Consider the following 22461-nt stretch of genomic DNA (forward strand, 5'->3'; position numbering starts at 1 on the left):
ACACAGGCCAAGAAATGAGAAGGAAGAAGGGGGAAAATGGCGTAGAACGCAAGGAGGGTGGAAAGGAGAAAGAAGAAAACGGTTTGGGGTGAGATTGAAGCTACGTTAAATTTATAGGAGGAAGAAGGACGAGAATTTACGGTTTTAATGTTTAATTCTACATATTTAATCATAATAATGAAACGCTGCGTTTAATTCACCATAAGGCAACATGTATGGCGCGTACGGCCGAGCCACATCAGTGCCACATCGATTTCGATTTGAGGGAAAATAAAAATCGTGGGAAAATTGAACAAATGTCAAAGTTTGTGATAAAAAATAGATTTCTTAAAGATCGTGGGAAAAATGAATTTCGAACAAAGTTCGTGATACTACATGCATTTAACTCTATTTTTTAACATCAACGTTGGCAAGTCATGTTAAATTTTCGGTAATCTACGTCAATTTTGAAAATTTTGGAAATTTTAATAGAATATAAAAAATAATTTTTTGATAAGTTGAGCGTTGTTTTAGAAAATTCACATTTGGGCATTTTTTAAAATTCATTAAAACGATGACATAGAAAATGAAATTTGTCCATTTATATTTATGTGCGTGGGTACAATAGTAAATTAGTAATGAAGAGAAAGGCTGAAAGCGAAGAATTGAAGATTAATTAATCGTTTGTTGTGAAATATGACCACAAATACAACACCACATGTTAACCAAATGTATACGGCGTTTGGAATCGGAGAGAGACATCTGAATTTGATCCACTAAGATATAGGTCAAAAAACAAGCCCATCAAGATGGGGTTAATTTGTATTGCGTGTTTTGTTATATCAATATACGCTCGAGTCGTCTTATTAAAACTGCATAATATGAAAATCTCATACAAGAACATAGCAAAAAAGATCTTGTAAGATGAATAAGTACGAGGTTATAAAAACATTGAATTACATTTTGTCCAAAAAGAAAAGTTAATGCAATACATAATTTGGGACATCAACGAGTGATCTCTAGCGTGGAAATCAGTCACTACCAAAATATTCAATATAAATGGATTCTTTGGCAAAACATGATCCCTTCTGACAGTTTCATTAGCCAGGTTGAAAATGATTTAAATTTTAACATATTCTTCATTTGTACTTAAAAAATAATTTAAAGAAAATTTAACATATTCTTCATTTGTACTTAAAAATTAAGTGTATTGTGAGTGAAGAAAATATATTTCATCTTAAAAATAGTGTTAATAATGATCAATTAATTGTACTGTAAAGAAAGAAATGGATCCATCATATGATAGAATCTATATACTTCTTCCGTCATGTGAAGTTTGAGCAATATTCTCTTTTGGGTTGTCCCGCAAAGCTTGAGCAGTTTCCTTATATGACAATTTATTTTTCCCCTTTATTCACCTTTTTACTTTTTCACCTACCACACTTAACACACAAAATACTATTTCCTTAAAACCCGTGCCAAAAAGAAATTGCTCAAGTTTCGCGGGACGGAGGGAGTAATATACAAAAGAGGAGCTTTCACCCCCATTTTTTCTCTCTCTTCTTCCATCAATTTTTTTACAATTTTTTTTATCTCTCTTAAGTTTAATTCTTTTCTAAATATAGTCAAATTTGATTTATGAAGAAATATTCAATATGCATCTTAAGTTTAAGTTCATAACAAGATCTTTAATATGATATAGAAATCATCAAAAATGAATTTAAAACTAATAGGTTATTGAAATTTTAAAATATTTTAGTTTCTTTCTCTTTGTTAAAATTTTATAACTTTTTTATTTATGTCTGCGTATGAAAATGTTTATTTATTATTAAGTGTAATACTCTATAATAATAATAATAATAATAATAATAATAATAATAATAATATTAATTTTCATTATCAAACAATTTAAAATTATTTAATAACTATAATTATGATTATATTTTATATATAGTTGAAAATTACGTTTTTAAATTTGGGATTTTTCTTGAGTAATTGATACTCCCTCCGTCCCTAAAATAACTTGCTCTTTTTCCATTTTGGGACGTCCCCCAAATAACTTCCTCTTTCTTTCTTTCCATTTTTGGAAACCTACCCCACCACTAATAATACTTTATTTATTCTTACTTTTCACTTTTCACCACTCCCAATACTAATTATAACACTTTTCACAACTTCCAATAATAATTATATAATTTTTTCTCCACTATCAATACACTTTACAACTTTTTATTAAAACACGTGCCGTCCCCAAAGAGGAAGCCATTTCAGGGACGTATGGAGTATTATATTTTTAAACCATATTTTGCATTTATTTATATTTTGATTTTGTTTAATAGCTATATTTATGTTTATTTAAAATGGAGTATCATTTAATTTCAATTTCACCGTCACAGATGGGTATACTAGTCTATATAATATATAAAAGAGGTGTTTTCTCCCTCCATTTTTTCCTTCCCTTTTTTCTCTCTTCTTCCATCATTTTTTTTTCTTTTTTTATGTTTCTTTTTAATTATTTTAATTATTTTCTAAACATTGTCAAATTTAATTTATAAAAAAAATGTTCAATGTGCATCTTAAGTTTAAGTTCGTCATCAAAAGATCTTTGATATGGTATAAAAATTAGCAAAAATGAATTTAAAACGAATAGGTTATTAAAATTTTAAAATATTTTATTTTCTTTCTATTTGTTAAAATTTTACAACTTTTTATTTATGTTTGTGTATGAAAATATTTATTTATTATTATTATTATGTGAAATACTCTATAATAATAATAATGTGTAATATTAATTTTTATTAGTAAATAATTTAAAATAATTAATAACTATAATTATCATTACACTTTATACATAATTGAAAATTACATTTTTTGAATTCAAAATTTTATTGAGTAATTAGTATTTTATTTTTAGACCATATTTTGCATTTATTATATTTTTTTCTATTTAATATTTATATTTATTTATTTAAACATATCATTTAATTTCAATTTCGTCGTGCATCGCACGGATGATCGTCCTAGTAGTATATTAAAGGGTAATATATCGTGGGGTAAAAGTCTACAAATCCAAAGAAATTATTTTTTTTGGATGCACTAAAAGTCTAAAATATTTTTTTGAAATCAAACCCCACAATTCTCGCCAACTATATTTGAAAATAAATAAAATTACATTGCTATCCTTTATTATACAAAATGAAGAAAAAACGGCTCATTATCTAATTAATTATTAACTGCTAGATCTTCAATTTTAAAGGCTAAGATTAGGTTCTTAGTTCTCATTTTAAAAGAAGTTTTTATTAGAACCTCTTCATATATATTATGGATGTAGTGACAACTAATTTCATATATATAACTGCACACAATCATATATTGATTCTAAAGTATCCAAATTTGATGAAACAACTCGAAATATCACGAAGATTCCAACATACTAGAATTTGGGCGTTTTGTGCATTCAATGCATATTTTAGCTGAGTTTGATTATTTATGGGCCGATAAATTTGTATTAGGCCTAATTCAAGTATTGACTGTAACCAAAAGAGCCCATTTTATGGTAATATCCGACATCGTTATATCATATTCTTCGAAATAATGATTTCCCCATTTCCAAAATTTTATTTCGAAGCCTTTGTTGTTTATTGAGATCGTTTTAAGCTTAAAATATTGAAGTAGTCAAAATGAAACATAAAATACAATTTATGGTCACTCATTGAAAAGACATAAAATTTGACCATTTTTATTGATTTCAGACGTTTTTACCTTTAATGAGGCGGACCGGGTAGGATCAGGCACGCGGATTGCGTGCCGGGTCGGGTTAGACACATATGGCACTATTAGTGCCATAAGTGTCAAGATTTCACTTGGTTTTATTTTGGATTTTCATTGGCACTTATGACACTATTAGTGTCATAAGTGCTAACGAAAATCCAAAATAAAACCAAGTAAGAAATCCAAAATAAAATCAAGTAAAATGGTCCTCGTAGCATTTATGGCACTATTATAGTGATGTGAAGAAGATGAAGCACATGAAACAAACAAACAAAAAACCCTAAATAGATCATCTAAACCCTAAATGAATAATCTAAACCATAAATGGAACATCTAAACCCTACGGGGAAATGTTTAAAAAATGGTCTCTTTGGTAAGTGCCCAACGTGCTGAACAAATACAGAAACAACAGCAATAGAATTAATAAATCATGATGTGAAGAAGATGAAGCACATAAACAAACAAACAAACAAAAAACCCTAAATAGATCATCTAAACCTTAAATGGAACATCCAAACCCTACGGGGAAGTGTTTAAAAAATGGTCCCTTTGGCACTTATGGCACTAATAGTGTCATACGCGCAGCACAAATACAGAAACAACAACAATAGAATTAAGAAATCACGATGTGAAGAAGATGAAACAAGCAAACAAACAAAATCTCGCAACAAAACTCGTCGGATCACTACAAATTCGTCGAAAGCGGCGAGAGAGAGAGGGGAGGGAAGAACGACTGCGGAATTGAAATCAAGACCGATTTCTACAATTCATCGACGCGGGAAAGAGAGAGAGAGAGAGAGAGAGCGAGAGGAGGGAAGCACGCCGCCGGAATTGGAATCACGGTCGATTTCTACCAAAAGAGAGAGAGAGAGCACGTCGCCGGAATTGGAATTGGCTCTGGGTCTGGATTCGACGGGAAGCGAGAGAGAGAGAGAGAGAGAGAGAGAGAGAGAGAGCATGTCACAGGGAGAGAGAGAGAGAGAGAGTAGCGAGAGAGATTGGGTCTGGGTCCGACGGAAAGCTGGGCTGGATCTGTCGGGTTAAAAGGATAGATTAGGAATGCCGCATAAAAGATGGCCGAATATTGAGATTTTTCATTTTGTGGCCAAAATTTGAGTTTATAAGTTCAATAGAGTCATCCGGCCCTATTGTTTCTTGTTTTAACTACAATAATTTTTCTATCCAATTTAATGAACAATTCATAATGACGTGATGTTTTGATTCAGAAGAAATGCTGAACTTACAAAATTAATACCATAAGTGGGTGTTTTACTATTGATGATTAGTCTAATATATATATAAAATTAATATAAACTAATTCATTATTTATTAAAATAGGTTCAAACTTTGAAATATTTTAAGGCCCTTGATAATTTCTATAAGTTAAACTAACATGCTTGTTTCGTATTCAATTAAAACGGGGTAGAATTAAAAAAAATCTTGATGATACAACTCAATTATGTATATTATTAATTTTGAATAGTAATTAATTAAATTGCGATTTTATTAAAGAAAGAAAGCAAAAAATCTAAGAACCCTTGAAAGCACAAGAGAGCAGACTAAGGGCCGAGCCTCATTAAAACCTCTCTAAAGAAAACCCAATGGGAACAACCTTAGAGAGGAAAAAGAGTACTCGTCTAAAACGAAACCAACAAGAGGGAAACAAGCGGAAGCGGAACCGCTTCCAGAACTCCGGCCTAACCATTGTCCTGAAGCAGCCCCGACTTGCTTCCCAAACCAAAAAACGCAGACCAGAGCCACAGAGGGCAAATAAGAAAAGACCATCTCGAAAAAGAGAAGAAAAAACAAGAACCGAAAAACGAAGACGAACAGACTCAACAAAAAGAAAACAGCAGCAAACAAACCAAAAGGCAGCTCCACCATCATCAACGAAGGAAACGGCAGAAGCAAAGACCAAACCAAAGATCTTGCCAGAAAACTCCTGTCGCTGTCTAAAACACGACTCAACCAACGGAATCCGACTCCATATGGCCCAGTATCTAGCGCACCAGAAAACTGAAAAAGACCATATGAAACATTCCCACAACCAACCACCAACGCAAGCCATCAGCGCATACGAGTATGACTGTGAGTTGCCATATCAAGCCGCACAACTTCCTTAATCTCCTCAATAGCATAAGGCCACCAGCCTTCATCTCTACTATAGTTAGCCATAATATCAGCAACTTTGTTTCCTTCGCGATAAATGTGAGAAATCTGAAGATTAAACTCAGGAAGGAGATAAAGAACCTTACGCCATAACACAATGAAACGCCAAGGCACCGCAGTAGAACGCTCCCCAAGCAGATGAACAATGTACATAGAATCAGACTCAACCCATAAATGAAGCCATCCCCGATCATGAGCAATGAGAATGGCTTTGATGACCGCAAGAAGCTCCGCTTCAAAGGCGAAACCAACGCCACCCTTATAATGAAAACAGCCACGGACCCAATTAAAGTTATCACGAAAGACTCCACCAGCCGCAATATTTCCCGGAGCACCCATCGCAGAGCCGTCCATGTTAACTTTAATCCAAGGGGACGCTGGAGGCCACCAGTGCACGTCGGTGAAATCCGGAGGAGGAGCAGCATGTGTAGCAACACCAATCGATCTGAGAATAGTATAATCTTTCCAAGAATTATTCATATGACCAAGACTAAAATTATTCCCCATCTCCTTAAAAGCGACTTTGACAACATGTATGATCCGCCTTTGATCAAACCGTTTGTTATCAATGTTGGATTTGTATACTGAAAGCAAGAACGTTTTATGCTTGTATACAATGATTCCTGTTTTCACTATTTAATCTCCTATCTGATTGGGTTCATGATTGCATATGTATGTTCTTTATCTCTATATAAGTAGATTATATGGTGTGTTGTAGATCACAGAAGACCATATAATTGGATTAACCTTAAGAGATATAATATGATCACAACCGAAATAACTCTAGGACAAGTTATTGGTTTAGGTTGCGGTATAGATGGAAGTAGTTTGTCTTGACTACTTATCTATACTGGTACGTAATACGTATTGATAGGACCACAGTGAGATATATTCTTCTATCTGACTTAAGTGAAGAATTAGAGATCTCGGTGACTTATAAGATCTTAATACTAATAAGATGTTAGATATATATGTTGATTCGTCTATCACTTTGACTTACTATGAGCGAGAGTTATATAGTAACTTGAGTACTCTGTATCTTGGGTGATAGCGGTTAATATATGATATCTGATTATCTGTATTGGTACTCGTATCCGTATAGGATAATGACATCCCCTTAAGGAGCTCAATAATGTTTATTGCACTAAACCCTGCAGGTTGATTAAGTTCAGGCGCAATAATAAAGTTTGAGTGGTACTGCTTAAGGATTACAAAGAGATTAATTAATTTAGGCTGTCAGAGCTCTAATTAATTAATGGATGTCAGATATTTTAAATACGAGGATTTAATAAGTCTAAATACAAGCCCCGACTCATCACCGGTAATAAAGGGGTAAGTCAATATTGGTTCTCTAGTGGAATGAACTGATATTTATAAATTAATTATGGTCTGGGCTGACCATAGATAAATTAATTTATTTGAGGCCCATCTTTATTCCTTGTATCTGGTCCCTGGACTGGCCCAAAGTCTCCCAGCCCAGATAGAGCCAGAAAATGCCCCACACCCTAAAACTAGCGCCTCTCCCTTTTCTGTATTATATAATACAGCTGTCAGCTCTCAGGAAAAACACACTGATAATTATTAGAGTTTGAGAACTGAGAAGGGGCGCAGAAACACGTTGGGGATTTCTAGCTTGGGATTTCTCACAGTTCGTTGTCCATCCAACGGTGAGACTTGAGCGGGATACAGTCGAGAAGATCAGAACTGGAATCTTTCGACACAATCATCAACAACCTGTGCATCCGATTCACAAGTAAGTAATTCCTAACACATATGTGCAGCTGTTAAATTCATAGGAGCATGTTAGGATTAATCGTTGTATGATAAATTAATAATAACCAAGAAACGATCATCGGGCAAACGGAACGTTAATTCAATTTAATATTCCTTCAATCAAAGATGCAAGAGTTCCTCTGAGTCCAAATCGCCCAAAGAATAGTGATAATGCCAGCACGCCAGAAACTGTCCAGCTGAGAGCTCAACTTGTACCCCCAGGCCCTAACCAAGAAACTGTGCAAATCAGCAGCATCAACAGCCTCAGATAAATGAAACCAACTCAAGAACTCGATCCAAATAGGTCTAACGCATCCGCAAGACCATAAAACATGATCCATAGTTTCACCCGAGAAAAAACAAAAAACACAGTGATTGGGCATGATCATACCATATCTAATCAGGCGATCATAAGTAGGAAGACGATCATGGAGAATCCGCCAGCAGACTAAAGAACGTCTAACTGGAATATAATTCTTCCAGATCCAAGAACCCCAGCTAACACGAGGAAAACGATGACATTGGTTAGAAAACGCAAGGGCAGCAGTGACCGTGCCATGAATAGAAGGCTTCCAGTAACGAGTGTCAGAATCCTCTCCAATAGGAAGCACCAAAATATCACCAACAATCTCAGGGAAAGCATTAATAAAATCCTGGGTGAAATGCCACACCCCATCATAGAAGTAGTCAGCAACAGAATGTCTTAACAAATCTTGGACATAATGAGGAACCTTGCATTTCTCAGAGATTCTGTAACCCAGCCAGTCATCGCACCAGAAGTTCGTGGCCGTGCCATCACCAATATAACCCCTTTAATAAATAGTTCTAGATAAACTCAATTAAAAAAAAAAAAAGTTATGGTGTGTGCGTAAGGCCTAGCGTTTGTTGAAATCAATTTGCTTATGTAATTTATTAAAAAACAAAAAAAGAAGTTATGGGTTCAATTTGAACTCTTCGATATAATACAATGATGTTTTTTTTTTTAGAATTACAAAAGACTTCTAATATATAAATAAATCAGCAATCCGCACGCACGCGGGACCTCTACACCACACGAGGGAAAACAACCGCACACAGGCGGAACACTACCCACACAAAAATGAGAAAACTACTCGCACGCAGGCGAAATTGAATCTAGGACCTCTCACAAAGGAGAGTCTTTTGGTGTTTTAGATCATATTTGATTTTTGAAGAATATGTTAGAAATTTGATAAGGTTTAATGAACAAAAAAAAAAAAAAGGTTATTAGAACAAATACAGCCACATTTATCTTCTTTCTTCGAACCTTTCATACATTATCTTGCCTTTTCTTATCTATTGTATACAAACCACATATTCACATCACAGTACGAACAAAAATTCTAACATTAAAGAGTAGTTGTTTTCAGTTACGTACATACTGTATTATTTCTTTTGTTTTTATATATTATCTTTTGTTTTTTAGTATACTAAGAATTTTTGGTCAAGATAATACATGAATTTAATACAAACCAAAGGGACACGAGTAATCTCAAAGCAGCCTTATATACTTGAGTTTCCACACGCAGAAGCTTCGCTCCAATTCGCCACATTACAAAAAGACTTTTGACTTTTACTTTTACTTCGCTACCAAACATATTCTAGGCGACCACTAACTTGTATATATGTGTCACTTCGAGTTACTTTTGAGCTAATTGAAGTTCCATATTTTTGCTTCACAAAATTCACTGACATCATCTCCAAAACCAATTCAATTCTCGTTTATCCAATTAATAACTTCATGGTTTTTTTTTTCGATTTGGATTCTCTGTTTCACAGTGTGGTTATCATTATATAACAAATTGTAATTTATAATTTATTAATTTTTAAAAAGTATAATTATGAATTAATCAATTATAAATATGAGAATGTATCTTTTTATACCAAAGCATAAAACATAAAAGTCTTTTACACTCATCCACAAAAGGGAGTATATCTTTTTAGCTCAAGACACGGTCGTGTAACTATCGTGTACAAGTCGTAACTTATACTCTTTTATTTCTTTAACTTATTAGTAATATATAGTAAGAGTAATATAATAATTTAACATATTTTTGTATGAAAAAAGGGATATTTGCCGTAAAATACACGAACTTTCAACAAATTCTGGTTTTTTCCATAACCTTTAAAATTTGAAAAAAAATACACAATCTTTTGATTTCTTCTAATTTTTCCCACGAGTATGAAATACTCTCAAATAGAAGCTGAGTTTAGGGCTTTTGATTTAGATTTTTTGATACCTAAACATGTAAATCGACTTTATTATGACATCTTTATTATCCCTCATTCTTAGGTATCAAAAAATCTAAACCAAAAGCCCTAAAATCGACTTCTATTTTAGAGTATTTTATACAACATGGGAAAAATCAGAAGAAATCGAAAGGTTGCGTATTTTTTTTTCAAATTTTAAAGGTTACGGGAAAAACCAGAATTTATTGAAAGCTCGTGTATTTTACGGCAAATATCCCATTAAAAAAAACTTATACTTTTATTAGTGGGTGTAAAAAACTTCTACCTTATTATTATATGCTATTTAAAAAGATTTCCCCCAAAATTATCACCTAATAAATTTTAAATTATTCTAATTAAAAATGATAAAATTAAACTAAAGAACTAGAGACTGAAATTGAAGACATGGCCTACCCATGACTACACTCAGTTATATAGGACTTAAGGAGTATTTTAAGACATTAATCATCAATATCCAAAACCATTAAAATAACTATTAGATGCTAAACAAGAATTTTCACCATATGTGTTGAGTGTTGTGTTGAACTTCTAAAAACCACATATACATCATTATTATTCAAGCCCCACCATCCTATATTCCTATTCATCACACACACTTGCTCTATTTTTTATACTTAATTGAAAATTACGACCTTCTTTCCCTGTCCACGCGCGCACACGCCCCGCCCGCCATTAAATAATGGAAACCAAAACGGATCTCAACATATAAAACCGCAATTCTTCACAAACATTTTCGGAAAGTGATACCAAATCAATCCGACACCCAAATTAAGGAATCCTCCGACAGCAGGCAGCAGGTATGGCCGACGCGTATTTGTCCCGCGGCCCGGCGGTGCCGGACTGGCTGAACAAAGGCGACAACGCGTGGCAGATGACGGCGGCGACGCTGGTGGGCCTCCAGTCCATGCCGGGGCTGGTGATTCTCTACGCCAGCATCGTGAAGAAGAAGTGGGCCGTCAACTCCGCCTTCATGGCGCTCTACGCCTTCGCCGCCGTCTTAATCTGCTGGGTCCTCGTCGCCTTCCGCCTCGCCTTCGGCCGCGAGCTCCTCCCCTTCTGGGGCAGAGGCGGCCCCGCCCTCGACCAACAGTATTATCCCACCGACCATTATACAGTATATCACAATTAATTCACACCTCAAATTTTGATTTTATTTTATATCTACTCAGGTACCTAACCGGACGCGCCGCCGTGCGTGAGAGCGAGCACTACTACGCAGACGGCAGTGTGGAGACGAAGATGAATCAACCCTTTTTCCCGATGGCGACGCTCGTCTATTTTCAGTTCACTTTCGCGGCGATCACGACGATCTTGCTGGCCGGCTCCGTGTTGGGGCGGATGAACATCAAGGCGTGGATGGCGTTCGTTCCGCTCTGGCTCATCTTCTGCTACACCGTCGGCACCTACAGCCTCTGGGGCGGCGGCTTCCTCTTCCACTGGGGCGTCATCGACTACTCCGGCGGCTACGTCATCCACCTCGCCTCCGGCATCTCCGGTTTCACCGCTGCTTATTGGGTATGATATTAATTAAACAAATTTCTTCTAGACTTTGTCGTAAGTTTGAGCTGAGCTTTACACTCTTATTATTTACAGGTGGGGCCTCGGTTGAAGGCCGACCGGGAGAGGTACGTGCCCAATAACATACTGCTGATGCTCGCCGGAGCTGGGTTGCTGTGGATGGGGTGGTCGGGGTTCAACGGCGGGGCGCCGTACGCGGCCAATATGGTGTCGTCGGTGGCGATTTTGAACACGAATATATCGGCGGCGACAAGCCTCCTCGTTTGGACATCGCTTGATGTTTTCTATTTTGGGAAACCTTCCGTCATCGGAGCTGTGCAGGGAATGATCACCGGCCTCGCCTGCATTACACCCGGTGCAGGTATTTTCTCCCACGACTTATCTTTCACAAAATTCAGATCTAAACATCTTATAATAATGTTTCAGAATCATTGGAATTTATGCTAATGCTAGATATGACAGAATATACTTATACTATAGTTTTGGGGAAATTTAATGTCTTGACTTTCAACAAAGTTTAGAAAATGTCTCAAACTTTTATTTTCTATTAAAAACTTTTAATTGTTAACAATTAAAAAAAAAATTAATTATATAAAATTCGATGACAGAGTGATGAGTCATGTTGCCAAATTCTTAGATGGATTGAAGCGACGTCATTTTATTGGATGAGATTGAAAAAAAAAACAGATTTCATCTAAGGATCCGGAGAGTTGATTATAGCGAGATATTTTTAAAAAATATTAAAATATTAAGAATTAAGAACATTTTCTCAAAAATAGTAAAATTGATAGGCATAAAATATGAATAAGTGATTAACCCTTTATTACTTTATTTTATGTAAGCGTGGTAAAATGTTATGTAACACGAGATAGTAGAATTTATATTAAATAATAGGAAAATTTTGGTGTAACGTTGAAAAGTAAGATGAATTGTGTACGGAATTCGCACAGGAGTGGTGCAATCGTGGGCGGCTATTGTTTATGGAATTCTTTCTGGTAGCATACCCTGGTACTCGATGATGATTCTGCATAAAAAGTCTACTTTGCTACAAAAGGTTCGATTTAATTCCTCAAATTTCAACGTTGTTAGTTAATTTTGTTTGGTATCTGGTTATTGCGTTTACTGCAGTTGGGTTTACAAATTACATCAAATAATTATTATTTCGAAATTTCAATTCTAATAAATTGCATCTCAAACAGGTGGATGATACACTAGCCGTGTTCTACACCCACGCCGTGGCCGGAATCCTTGGCGGCCTCCTAACGGGGCTGCTAGCGCACCCCACACTCTGCAGCATGATTCTGCCGGTGAAGGGCACCAAGGGCGCTTTCTACGGCGGCGGAGCTTTGTTCGGCAAGCAATTGGTTGCAGCACTGTTTATCATTGGCTGGAACTTCATAGCCACCACAGTTATTCTTCTACTGATCAGACTAGTGATTCCGCTGCGGATGCCGGAGGAGCATCTCATGATCGGAGACGACGCTGTCCACGGCGAGGAGGCCTATGCCTTGTGGGGCGATGGTGAGAAATACGACTCTGCAAGACACGGCTGGCACAACCCGTCTCACCCAGAGGAGTTGGGCCAAATCGGCCACTTCAATGGAGCCAGGGGAGTCACTATAGATTTATGAGTCATTTTCATTCTTCTTGTAGGTGTTACTTTTTCCACTCGTAGATATGATTTGTTTTGTACACAGTAGAGTTGTGTAATGTAGATACATTTCTTGTTCGTATCTATATCCCACTACTGCATGCGAGATCCTCTGTTATTAATCATGTTACAGCCTCGTGGCTTTTTGGATGCTACCCTTGGTGACATTGTTCACATTTCAAAAAAAAGAAACAAATATGGGTAGAAGTCATATTCATAGATAACAATTATAGGCTCACACATAATATTTGTGCCTACATTGTTTTTCTGTTTGTTTATTGTTGTAAATAGCATTGAGAAAGCTAGAACAAGAATTTTGGTACAAGGATAACCCTGTGGGATTAATTCAAGTGTGCAGCTCAAATATCGTTACACCAAATGATGTGATGAATGCACGTGACGTAATTAAAATCCATGATTCACAATCCAAACCTGACTTAGCCGAAGTGTTCCCAGTTCTCTGTTACCTTGGTAGAAGATGGCATGGAGAAAGGATTAGAAGGAGGCGGATAGGGCGGGGCGTGATATGGAGAAGTGGCAGCCGGCGGTGGGACGGCAGAAGGGGGTAAATATGTCATTTGGGAAGGGTCATAATATTGGGAAGGGTCATAATATTGGAAAGGATAAGGGGTAGCAGATGGCATGGTGGAAGGTGTAAAATATTGCATTGGAGTAGGGACGGTGTAAGGCATGGTCGGAAAGTTGGAGGATGGCAGAGTAGAAGGCGTTAAATGTGGGGCCCCAGCAAAGGTAGGAGCCTGCATGTTGGAAGGCGTAAGATATGGCACGGGGTAAATTGAAGGAATTGGCATAGGGGAAGGGGAAAATGGTTGCATAACGGGAAGGGCAGAAGATGGAGTGGGGGTGGGGGAAGATGATGGTACGATGGGTGGGGCCGAAGATGAAGAAGGGGTGGGGGAAGAGGAAGTTGATGGCACAACAGGTGGAGCTGAAGATGGTGAAGCATCAAAGGCCCTCCACTCAGTAGATGCAGACACATTTTTTTGAGTATGGTTAGAGGAATTCGAGTTTCTTGATTTCAGGGCATCCAGTGTCTCTACAATGTTCTGAACCCGACGTACCTGAAGATTATCGTGTTAAAGTCAACAAAACAACAAAGCCTAATGCCAACAGATGAATAGTTGAAATTTCGCGAAAGCTGTACTCTTTCTTAGAACTGAAGGAGTAAAAGGAACAATATTGCAGAAAAGGGAAGATAAAACTTAAAAGTATACAGTTTTATCAGTATATTAGTACTACTAGGAAATAAGGAGGAAGATCAAGAAACAATCATTGAGCTCATAAGGTTCCATCAGTTCTCCACAGAAAGTGATACCAAATAGATATGCATATGCAGAATAATAAGAGTAGCCAAACCAAGTAAGTGGTGATTTGTGCATTTTCATCCTTTAAAATGGTTGTGATTGAAGGTTAGGATCATTTATAAACCTTTCTTATTTTTTAGAAGTAAAACCAAACGGGGAGACTGACCTCGGTCTTCCTCTGAACTTTTCCTTCTCCTTCAGCATCGATTCCATCCAACTTAAGCAACTGCCTCATAAGCATCTCAGTCAAATACATAATCTCCTTATCATCAACCTTCTTTCCACTGTCGATAACAGCTTGCAATGCAGAAACCTAGAATCAGACAGTGAAAGGCCACTTCATACGGCGGACAGACCAGAGATAGCCTGTGATGAATAAAAAGAACAAAGCAGAAATATGAAATACAGAAGTAGATCAAATCAACCTGCTGCTCAAGATTGTTGATCTCTTTCCTGGCTTCGGCAACAGCATCCTCCCCTTTCGAAGTTGCAGAGGTTTCTTGAACTTCTTCGGGGACTGGCTGTTCACATACCGATTCCACAAGTAACAACTCAGAATTGTCCTTCAAACCAGCTTGTTGAAGACTTTCTCCGTCTTGTTTTTCTATACCTTCGAAAAAGAGTTTGCTTGTCTCGGGTTTCAAACCAAGGTTTTGACAAATAACACATTTGAGATAACCTGAATACCGCAATAAAAAAGAAAAAATATTCAACCAAAACAACCTACAGAATGTACATCGAATTTAAGAAAAAACAGAAGAATCATCTCCACAAAATCAGATGATTCAACATCCCACGCCATTTCTAATTTCACGACATGCAGATACTAGCAAACATCGCATTATTTCTTCCTGTAAACATGATGAAACCAAGATCAGGGGAAGTTTCATCAAGTTCGATTTTTAGAACACATCACAATCAACTAAACAAAAAAATGTAAGATCCTCAACAATGAATGTTAAATGAATAATCACATTCAATAATGACAAATACCGAGACAAGTTCGATTTAAGTCCGCCTTGAGACTTATGCCTTACCTTTTAGAGACAAAACGCCTCAGGTACGCCTCTGTTTTTAACAACCTTGACTAAGATCACAAGGTTCATTTTTACTTTCATAGGTAAGGCTGGAATTTCTAAACTAATCCCACTTGATCCAACATATATTTGTAACATGAGACTATCCTCAAAATTAGTAAACCAACAATTGTGATTATCAGTAACAAAATCTTCTAATCCTACTAAGTACAAATAAACGAAACATATGATATATGTGACATATACGTTATTTCACCAAACCTACATATAGCAAAATCACCTTTATTCCATCAAACAAATGATTCCCGAAATATTGCAGCTTAGAACCATTACCACCCTAAAGGCCAATTCTCGAGAAAAATACTAAACTTAACAAATTCAACAGTTCAATCAAGTAAATCAATCTCCATGATAAATCCAAATACCCTTTACATTAAAGTTTGATCTGACTGGCAATACAAAGCGATCCAAACTACACTTCGGAAAAGACAGCTCCACCGATAAAGTAATTAAAAACGGATTCACAAACAGAATACTAACAAATAAACACGAACAAACAAGTAAATTGATGAATGGACAAAAGAATTGAAACTAAATTGTTCTATACAGCGTAAGAATAAAACAAAACCCATCGATCACAAAGCGTAAAATCCAAAATTTAGTACCAAAACTGGAGTTAGACGGCACGGAAACTTCATATTGGTTGTGCCCATGAGAAACCTTTATGCTGGTAACAGCGGGCCCGTGGCCCGGGATCAAACCCAGCCCGATTACTCCACTCCTCCTGCAGCTTTCCGGGCTTGGATTCAAACTCTTCATCGGCGAAATCAGCAGAGAATTTGGCGACAAATTGCTTGCGCGATAAAAGATATCGAGTTTTTGGGAGGGGCACTTGCTTGCGCGATAAATAGAACTACCTTCGTAAAAACGCTACAAATTAACAACGAAAGGTGAGAGAGAGAGAAAATGGACCATTGGAGAATACAGCATATTCAATTGGGCCTATTTCTCACGAAAAAAAAAAGTGTGCTATTAGGCCTGTGAAAATAAATTTATGGGTAATTTTAAACACAGCCCCCAATTTTCTCACTATAGCCCCCTATTTAAAAAAATAATAAAATTAATTATGATTGTACTATTTTACCCTTATAACTTTTATTTTAAATTTGTAATAAATTATAAGCTAATACAGATAAATTATATAGCCCCCATTCTGATCTAATATTAAAAATATTGATAAATAATCCTAATAACTCCATCGTTAATAACGTGAATTCACAGATAAATTATATAGCCCTCATCCTGATCTAATATTAAAAATATTGAACCCTAATAACTCCATTAATATAACCCCCAACAAAATTTTAAGAACATAATTTTGCGGAAGACGCACTTTGACTCATGAAGCTAAGAAGCTCTCCCCTCTTTAAAGATGGTATAAAACCATACACAGAGAAATTAAAAAACCATTGGAAAAGTGACTTAAATGAAAAATACTTTCCATGCAACAACATCGGAGTTTATAAATTATGAAGAACATGAAACAAAGCCAGCATCATACAAATCTTCGTGGCAGGGATCTTGAGCTCAATAGGAAATAAAATCATTGAAAAACACTAGTTTTGCTCTTGAATTCAACTCGATTAGTCAAATCCAACACTACATCAACTTCCAAGAACCTACTTAAATGCTTGTCATCCAAATGTTGAGATAAACATTGTCTGTATTTCTCCCACTCAGAAATGCACCCTTCTGTATCCCACTGCCCTTTCAGGAATTTCTCCGAATACCATCGGTTGAAGCAATTGTGATACGCAGTTCTCAAATGGGCAGAAGGTGAATTGCTGAAGAAGATGAGCGATTATTGTCTCTCATAATCCCCATTTTCTAAGATTACAATTTTATAAAATCAACATCTTTGAACTGGTAAACAAAACATTCGTACAAAATTGCGGTATTTTTCTGGTTCCCCTAGGGATGAATATTATAGCTTTCGTGAATGGAGGATTTGCGAGAAGGCTGAACCCTAGAAACAAGGGAAGTGGAATTTCTGAGATTTGTGATTTATTTCCACAGCTAAAACTGCGCGATAACCTATGCAAGAACCGAGAAACACAGAGCAGATACCTCATTTGGGAAGTTGTTGGTGCTGGAAAATCGAATGCTTCTCGACTCCCATAGTTATTAATAATAGGGATGAATAAAATTGGGGATTTTCAGAATTTCAACATTGTCGAAATTTGATCTTCATAACATGATGAGAAAACAAGACTAAAAGGAAAAAGAAAAAGAAATCCAGATGTGATAGACAAAGAGAAAGAGAGAAAAAAGAATTTGTGGGCTAAAGAAAGAAGAAGAAGAAATTAATTTCTAAATGTGAAATGAACACAGTTCGATTGGCGCTCTGGAACAAAAACATTTATGTTCTTGTTCATGTTTGATGTTCTTAAATTTTTAGCTGGGGCTATATAAATGAATTTTGAGTTCGGTTATATGTGATATATTTTTAAACTAATTTTTATAACTTATAGTAATTTATTACATATTTAAATTAAAAATTATAAGGGTATAATAGTACAATCATAATTAATTTTATTATTATTTTAAATAGGAGGCTATAGTGAGAAAATTGGGGGCTGTGTTTAAAATCACCCTAAATTTATATGCTTAGGCTTGTTTTGAATCCATTCTCCAGCCCACTCTATATAGGCGAATTTATATGTTTATTTGTAATCTATTATTCCTCGGTATCTGTTTCCGAAAAATATGTGCAATTTATTATTTTGAAACGTCTCTCGAAACCATTTATTTTTTTATTTTTAACACTATTTTACAATAAAATCAGATTCATTTTTTATCCACACGGATTCACCTAATACTTTTTAAAACTCGTACTATCAAAAGTGTGGCATGTTTTTCAGAAGAAAGTATGTAAAAAATACTACATGATAAAAACAAAATACATATATTATGATTGCTGGTAATATTGTAATATTTTTTCTGAATTATATGATGAGGAACTCGTGGCAGAAACTCAAGCCAAGTTATTCGATCAGAAGTTGTTTTATTAAAAGTTTGATTAATTTTGGTTTAGTAAATGTATTAGTCAAGTTAAAAAATTAATTTATTTCATAACTATTGAAACTTAGTTCAAACTCAAGTTCAATGAGCAAAGTAGTTATAAATCAATAGTCAACCTACTCGATTCCAGCCTTCATTTGACTTCATTAAATCCATCTAAGCTCAATGATAGGCAATTTTTTGTTTTTGTTTTTGTTTTTGAGTCGTCAACAACTCAACATTAATACGATGTTATGTATCAACTTTATTTGTCACATTTATACTCTATAGTCCAAAAAAATAACATACTAATTACTAATATTGGATTACCGAGCGATGGACCACTTACTACCAAACATGTTGAAATCCCTTCAAAAATAAAAAATAAAAATAAAGCTAGTGCAAATGATCTTAAAAATATTTTAAAACCGAAATCAATGAATACACTTTGGAATTGAAGGATTCGATCTATTTAATTATCAACATCCAAATAAGTTATAGTAATACGTGTTCGATCTCGACTTACACCACACACTTAAAAATTCACTCGGATGCAAAAGTTCCAATAATTGATAATTACGTGCGACTAAATAAATAGAACCCCAAAATTTTAAAATGCACCGAAAACCACAGTGTTATTGCTATCATGCATCTTTAACGAAAAATAGTGCTATTCTGCGCTGGCGCAAACACATGATCAGGGCACCATCCACATCCCGGGTTCGAACTCGCGACCCAGCGAGTCAACTCGGTGAACGCAGCCTCTGCAGAGGGGGCAACTCGACCGAGTCCTGAGCCACTCGTCGACACAGTCCGAGTGGAAGCCGTGGCGGCAGAGGGGCAAAACCTTCACCTTGTCGCATTCTTGGAACAAGCTCAGGCAAATGGCGCACTCGGCTCCGTGGCTCGGCTTCTTGCCGTAGGAGGAGACGGGGAGGGAGCTGATGGTGGCCGGGTCTAGGCCCGGCGGCGGCGCGTTGGAGTCTGGGCTGGCGGCGGCGTCGTGGCGGCGGCGGGCGCAGACGTAGATGAAGTAGACGAAGAGGAAGGTGATGAAGAAGACGAAGAAGAGGAAGAGTGAGCCGAGGAGGGGGTTTTTTTTGGTGTCGATCTTGTCTCTCAAGTCGGGGAAATGGATGGGCTCAAAATTTTGGGAAGCCATGCATCAAGTGTTGTTTTTGGTGGGAGAAATCTATGAGAGATGAGATGAGTGTAAATTTATCCCACTTGACTACTTGGGGATACTTTTGCATCTTATGTTGCATTTGCTACTACTTTTGTTTTTTATGTTAATTGTTCATATATATTATTAATTTAATTTGTGTGAAATTATTTATTGTATACAATAATGATAAACGAAGAATATGTGGTCATTCAACGAATTTAAAATGACTTAAGTGTTATTTTCCTCGTATATATAAACATTAAATCTTAATTTTCAATATTACTATATGTTACTAATGCAATATAAAATGTTCATTAAAGTAATAAAGAATCTGAATTGTGTTGATGCTTGTTACGTGCATATTTATGCATTACTATAATTTGTTTTATTTTTCACTTTTTTTCATATGTGTTCTTTTGTTTGAATAGGACTAGTTACCCTTTTTCTAATTTATCGGTTTCCGTTACATTTTTTTATAACGATGGTTGCAGTTTTATCCATATCAAGAGGGAAATTGAAAGAATAACGTATTTTGCCAAATAAATCACAAGTGGAAAAGTTTTAGGCAACTAAAGAGTGAAGTTTGAGGTGACGTTTAATATTTCAATATACTTCATCAACTAAAGTCATTGTAAAGTTACTCCCTCTATCCCACAATAAATCTTCTTTCTCTTTCCCACACACAAACAAAAAATATTTAATATACTTCCAAACTTAAAACAGTATAAGTGAATAAAAATTATCCTATCCTACGTACTCTCATCCAAATACTTTCTTAAAGTCAGCTAATGCATATAAAAATATATGTACAAATATAGAATAAAAAATAAAAAAAACAAATCACATATTTTTTTAAGGTAAAATTACATGTAAATACATAACCTTTCACCAAATCTATAATATATTTAAAAAGTAATTCTCAATTCGAAATTAATTTCAAATTAAGTAATTTTAAAATTAAGTGACAATTTTGTGATTATAACAAAATTGAAGATTTATTTATAAATTATACTCCTTCTGTACCAATGAAAGAGGTGTGTATTCATTTTTGAGTCGTCTCAACGAAAGTGGTACATTTTCCTTTTTGATAATAATTTTACACGACAAGCAATGTGACCTCACACACCTTTACACAATTTTACACTACAATCTTATTCTCTTTAAATTTCGTGCCGAAAAGAAGCACACCGCTTTCGTTGGGACGGAGGGAGTATATTTTTTTCTTTATCTTCTATTTTTTTGTTTTATTTCTTTTCCAAAATTATGAAATTTTGCCAATTATAAAATATTTGATATATACATCAAATTACATATCACAACAAGAAATTTAATTTGATATATTTTATGTAAATATTAAATTTAAAATGTAACATTCTACTTATTTAAAGATTACATGCTTACTAAAGATCTCATCTCTTATGTTTTCTTGAATAAATTTGTTTTTCAATTCTGTTTTTATTTATTTATTTTTTTTGCTTTTAATTTTTTTTGGGTCTTTTCTTAATATCAATTTTATTATTTTGGATTCTTCTATTTTTTATATTAAGCTGAAATATATTTAGCTAAAATTATGTATATATTTTTTTATTATTTTCGTAAATATGATAATTGAGTTGGTATCAATTTTATATATATAAAGAAATATAAAAATATTTTTGTGCATTGCACGAGTGCAAATGCTAGTTCTAGTTTCACACATGAATTATTAATTATGTCTTCAAATACATGAGCTTTCAATTGTATTATTTTTCACATGGTTGTCGATCCTTTAAATTAAGGTTGCAGTGGACGCGCGAATTGTTTATTTAACTTAAATGATTGATGTATTAAACAACATAGTTAAATATCTATGCTTACCATTTCAGCTGGCCATGATGACATTAATTTGCCGAAAATTGTCAATGGTGTGAAAATTAGAATAATTTAAAGTTCGTGCATTTATATATGTAGGCAAAAAATTTAGTTCATGTACAAAATAAGAATTATAAAAAGATAATTTATACTCCCTACGTCCACGAAAAATTTGTCACTTCCACTTAGAGTACTACAAACTATATAACTCTACTCACATTCTTAACTGCAAAAAAAAAAAAAAAAAAGATTCCTCCAAGATTCGAACCTAGGTGGTGCATTCATCAATCAAAATGATGCATCCACTTTATATCTTCATGATCTAACATTGATTGAGAATGGTTCTCTATTTTTATTTTAAATATTCGTTTTTATTTGAACATCTCCTTATATATATATATAAGGTTGGATTTGTGTACGTAGTACTGATGAGGGGTGAAATACGTATCCCGTTAAGATCATGTCACGTGGCTTACCTTAACTGAACATACGTTTGAAGAGAGTCGTTGTGTTGAAGAGCACTCAGCTCCAGATCAGGCCTGAATTGGGTTAAGAATAGGTTGAGTCAAATCAGAGTGCGCCAGACCAGAGTATATTCGACCAGAGTAAGACAGAGTCAGAGAAGGAGCCCGATGACAGACCAGAGGAATAATTACCAGAGGAAAGGCTCTATGGCAGAGTAGAGAGGCAACGCCGGAGATGATGATTAAAGAGAATATCCCGAAAAGGAGGCTGACACCCATTTTTCCCGGATATTTTGCCTATATCTAGTTAGTTAGTGCGCATAGCTAGCGCGTGTGTTAGCATAGAATTACTATTTTACCCTTCTTGTAACCTCTATAAATAAGGGCATCCTTGAAATAAAACACACTCTCTCTATTTTCCACTACCGAA

General features: G+C 35.2%; 3 protein-coding genes across 3 annotated transcripts; 1 reads left to right on the top strand and 2 right to left on the bottom strand.

The window, feature by feature from the left end:
* The first annotated feature begins 10412 nt into the window (after positions 1-10412).
* LOC131016483 (ammonium transporter 2) lies at positions 10413-13284 on the top strand. The gene is made up of 5 exons (XM_057945187.1): positions 10413-11049; positions 11130-11475; positions 11554-11839; positions 12429-12532; positions 12678-13284. Exons 1-5 carry the CDS (start codon positions 10760-10762, stop codon positions 13107-13109), a joined length of 1458 nt encoding a protein of 485 aa, XP_057801170.1. The 5' UTR covers positions 10413-10759; the 3' UTR covers positions 13110-13284.
* Positions 13285-13327: 43 nt separating this feature from the next.
* LOC131016484 (BAG family molecular chaperone regulator 4-like) lies at positions 13328-16450 on the bottom strand. Its single transcript, XM_057945188.1, has 4 exons — positions 16157-16450; positions 14880-15133; positions 14621-14767; positions 13328-14211 (listed from the first exon to the last, which is right to left on the bottom strand). The coding sequence occupies exons 1-4, from the start codon at positions 16308-16310 to the stop codon at positions 13567-13569; spliced, it is 1200 nt and encodes a 399-aa protein (XP_057801171.1). The 5' UTR covers positions 16311-16450; the 3' UTR covers positions 13328-13566.
* A 2798-nt stretch (positions 16451-19248) lies between these two features.
* Positions 19249-19713, bottom strand: LOC131018715 (RING-H2 finger protein ATL40-like). Its single transcript, XM_057947424.1, has one exon. It carries the CDS (start codon positions 19711-19713, stop codon positions 19249-19251), a length of 465 nt encoding a protein of 154 aa, XP_057803407.1.
* Positions 19714-22461: the final 2748 nt, after the last annotated feature.

Source organism: Salvia miltiorrhiza, chromosome 3 (assembly GCF_028751815.1).
Source record: "Salvia miltiorrhiza cultivar Shanhuang (shh) chromosome 3, IMPLAD_Smil_shh, whole genome shotgun sequence".
NCBI lineage: Eukaryota > Viridiplantae > Streptophyta > Magnoliopsida > Lamiales > Lamiaceae > Salvia > Salvia miltiorrhiza.

Excerpts from the sequence above, each read along its gene's own strand:
- LOC131016484 (XM_057945188.1), bottom strand. The coding sequence starts at position 16,310 with ATGAAGAGTTTGAATCCAAGCCCGGAAAGCTGCAGGAGGAGTGGAGTA. Across the intron at positions 15,134-16,156 it reads GCCGTCTAACTCCAGTTTTG|GTTATCTCAAATGTGTTATT; the intron begins GTACTAAATTTT and ends TGCGGTATTCAG. Across the intron at positions 14,212-14,620 it reads AAGTTCAGAGGAAGACCGAG|GTACGTCGGGTTCAGAACAT; the intron begins GTCAGTCTCCCC and ends GATAATCTTCAG.
- LOC131018715 (XM_057947424.1), bottom strand. The coding sequence starts at position 19,713 with ATGGCTTCCCAAAATTTTGAGCCCATCCATTTCCCCGACTTGAGAGAC.
- LOC131016483 (XM_057945187.1), top strand. The coding sequence starts at position 10,760 with ATGGCCGACGCGTATTTGTCCCGCGGCCCGGCGGTGCCGGACTGGCTG. Across the intron at positions 11,050-11,129 it reads GGCCCCGCCCTCGACCAACA|GTACCTAACCGGACGCGCCG; the intron begins GTATTATCCCAC and ends ATATCTACTCAG. Across the intron at positions 11,476-11,553 it reads GTTTCACCGCTGCTTATTGG|GTGGGGCCTCGGTTGAAGGC; the intron begins GTATGATATTAA and ends TATTATTTACAG.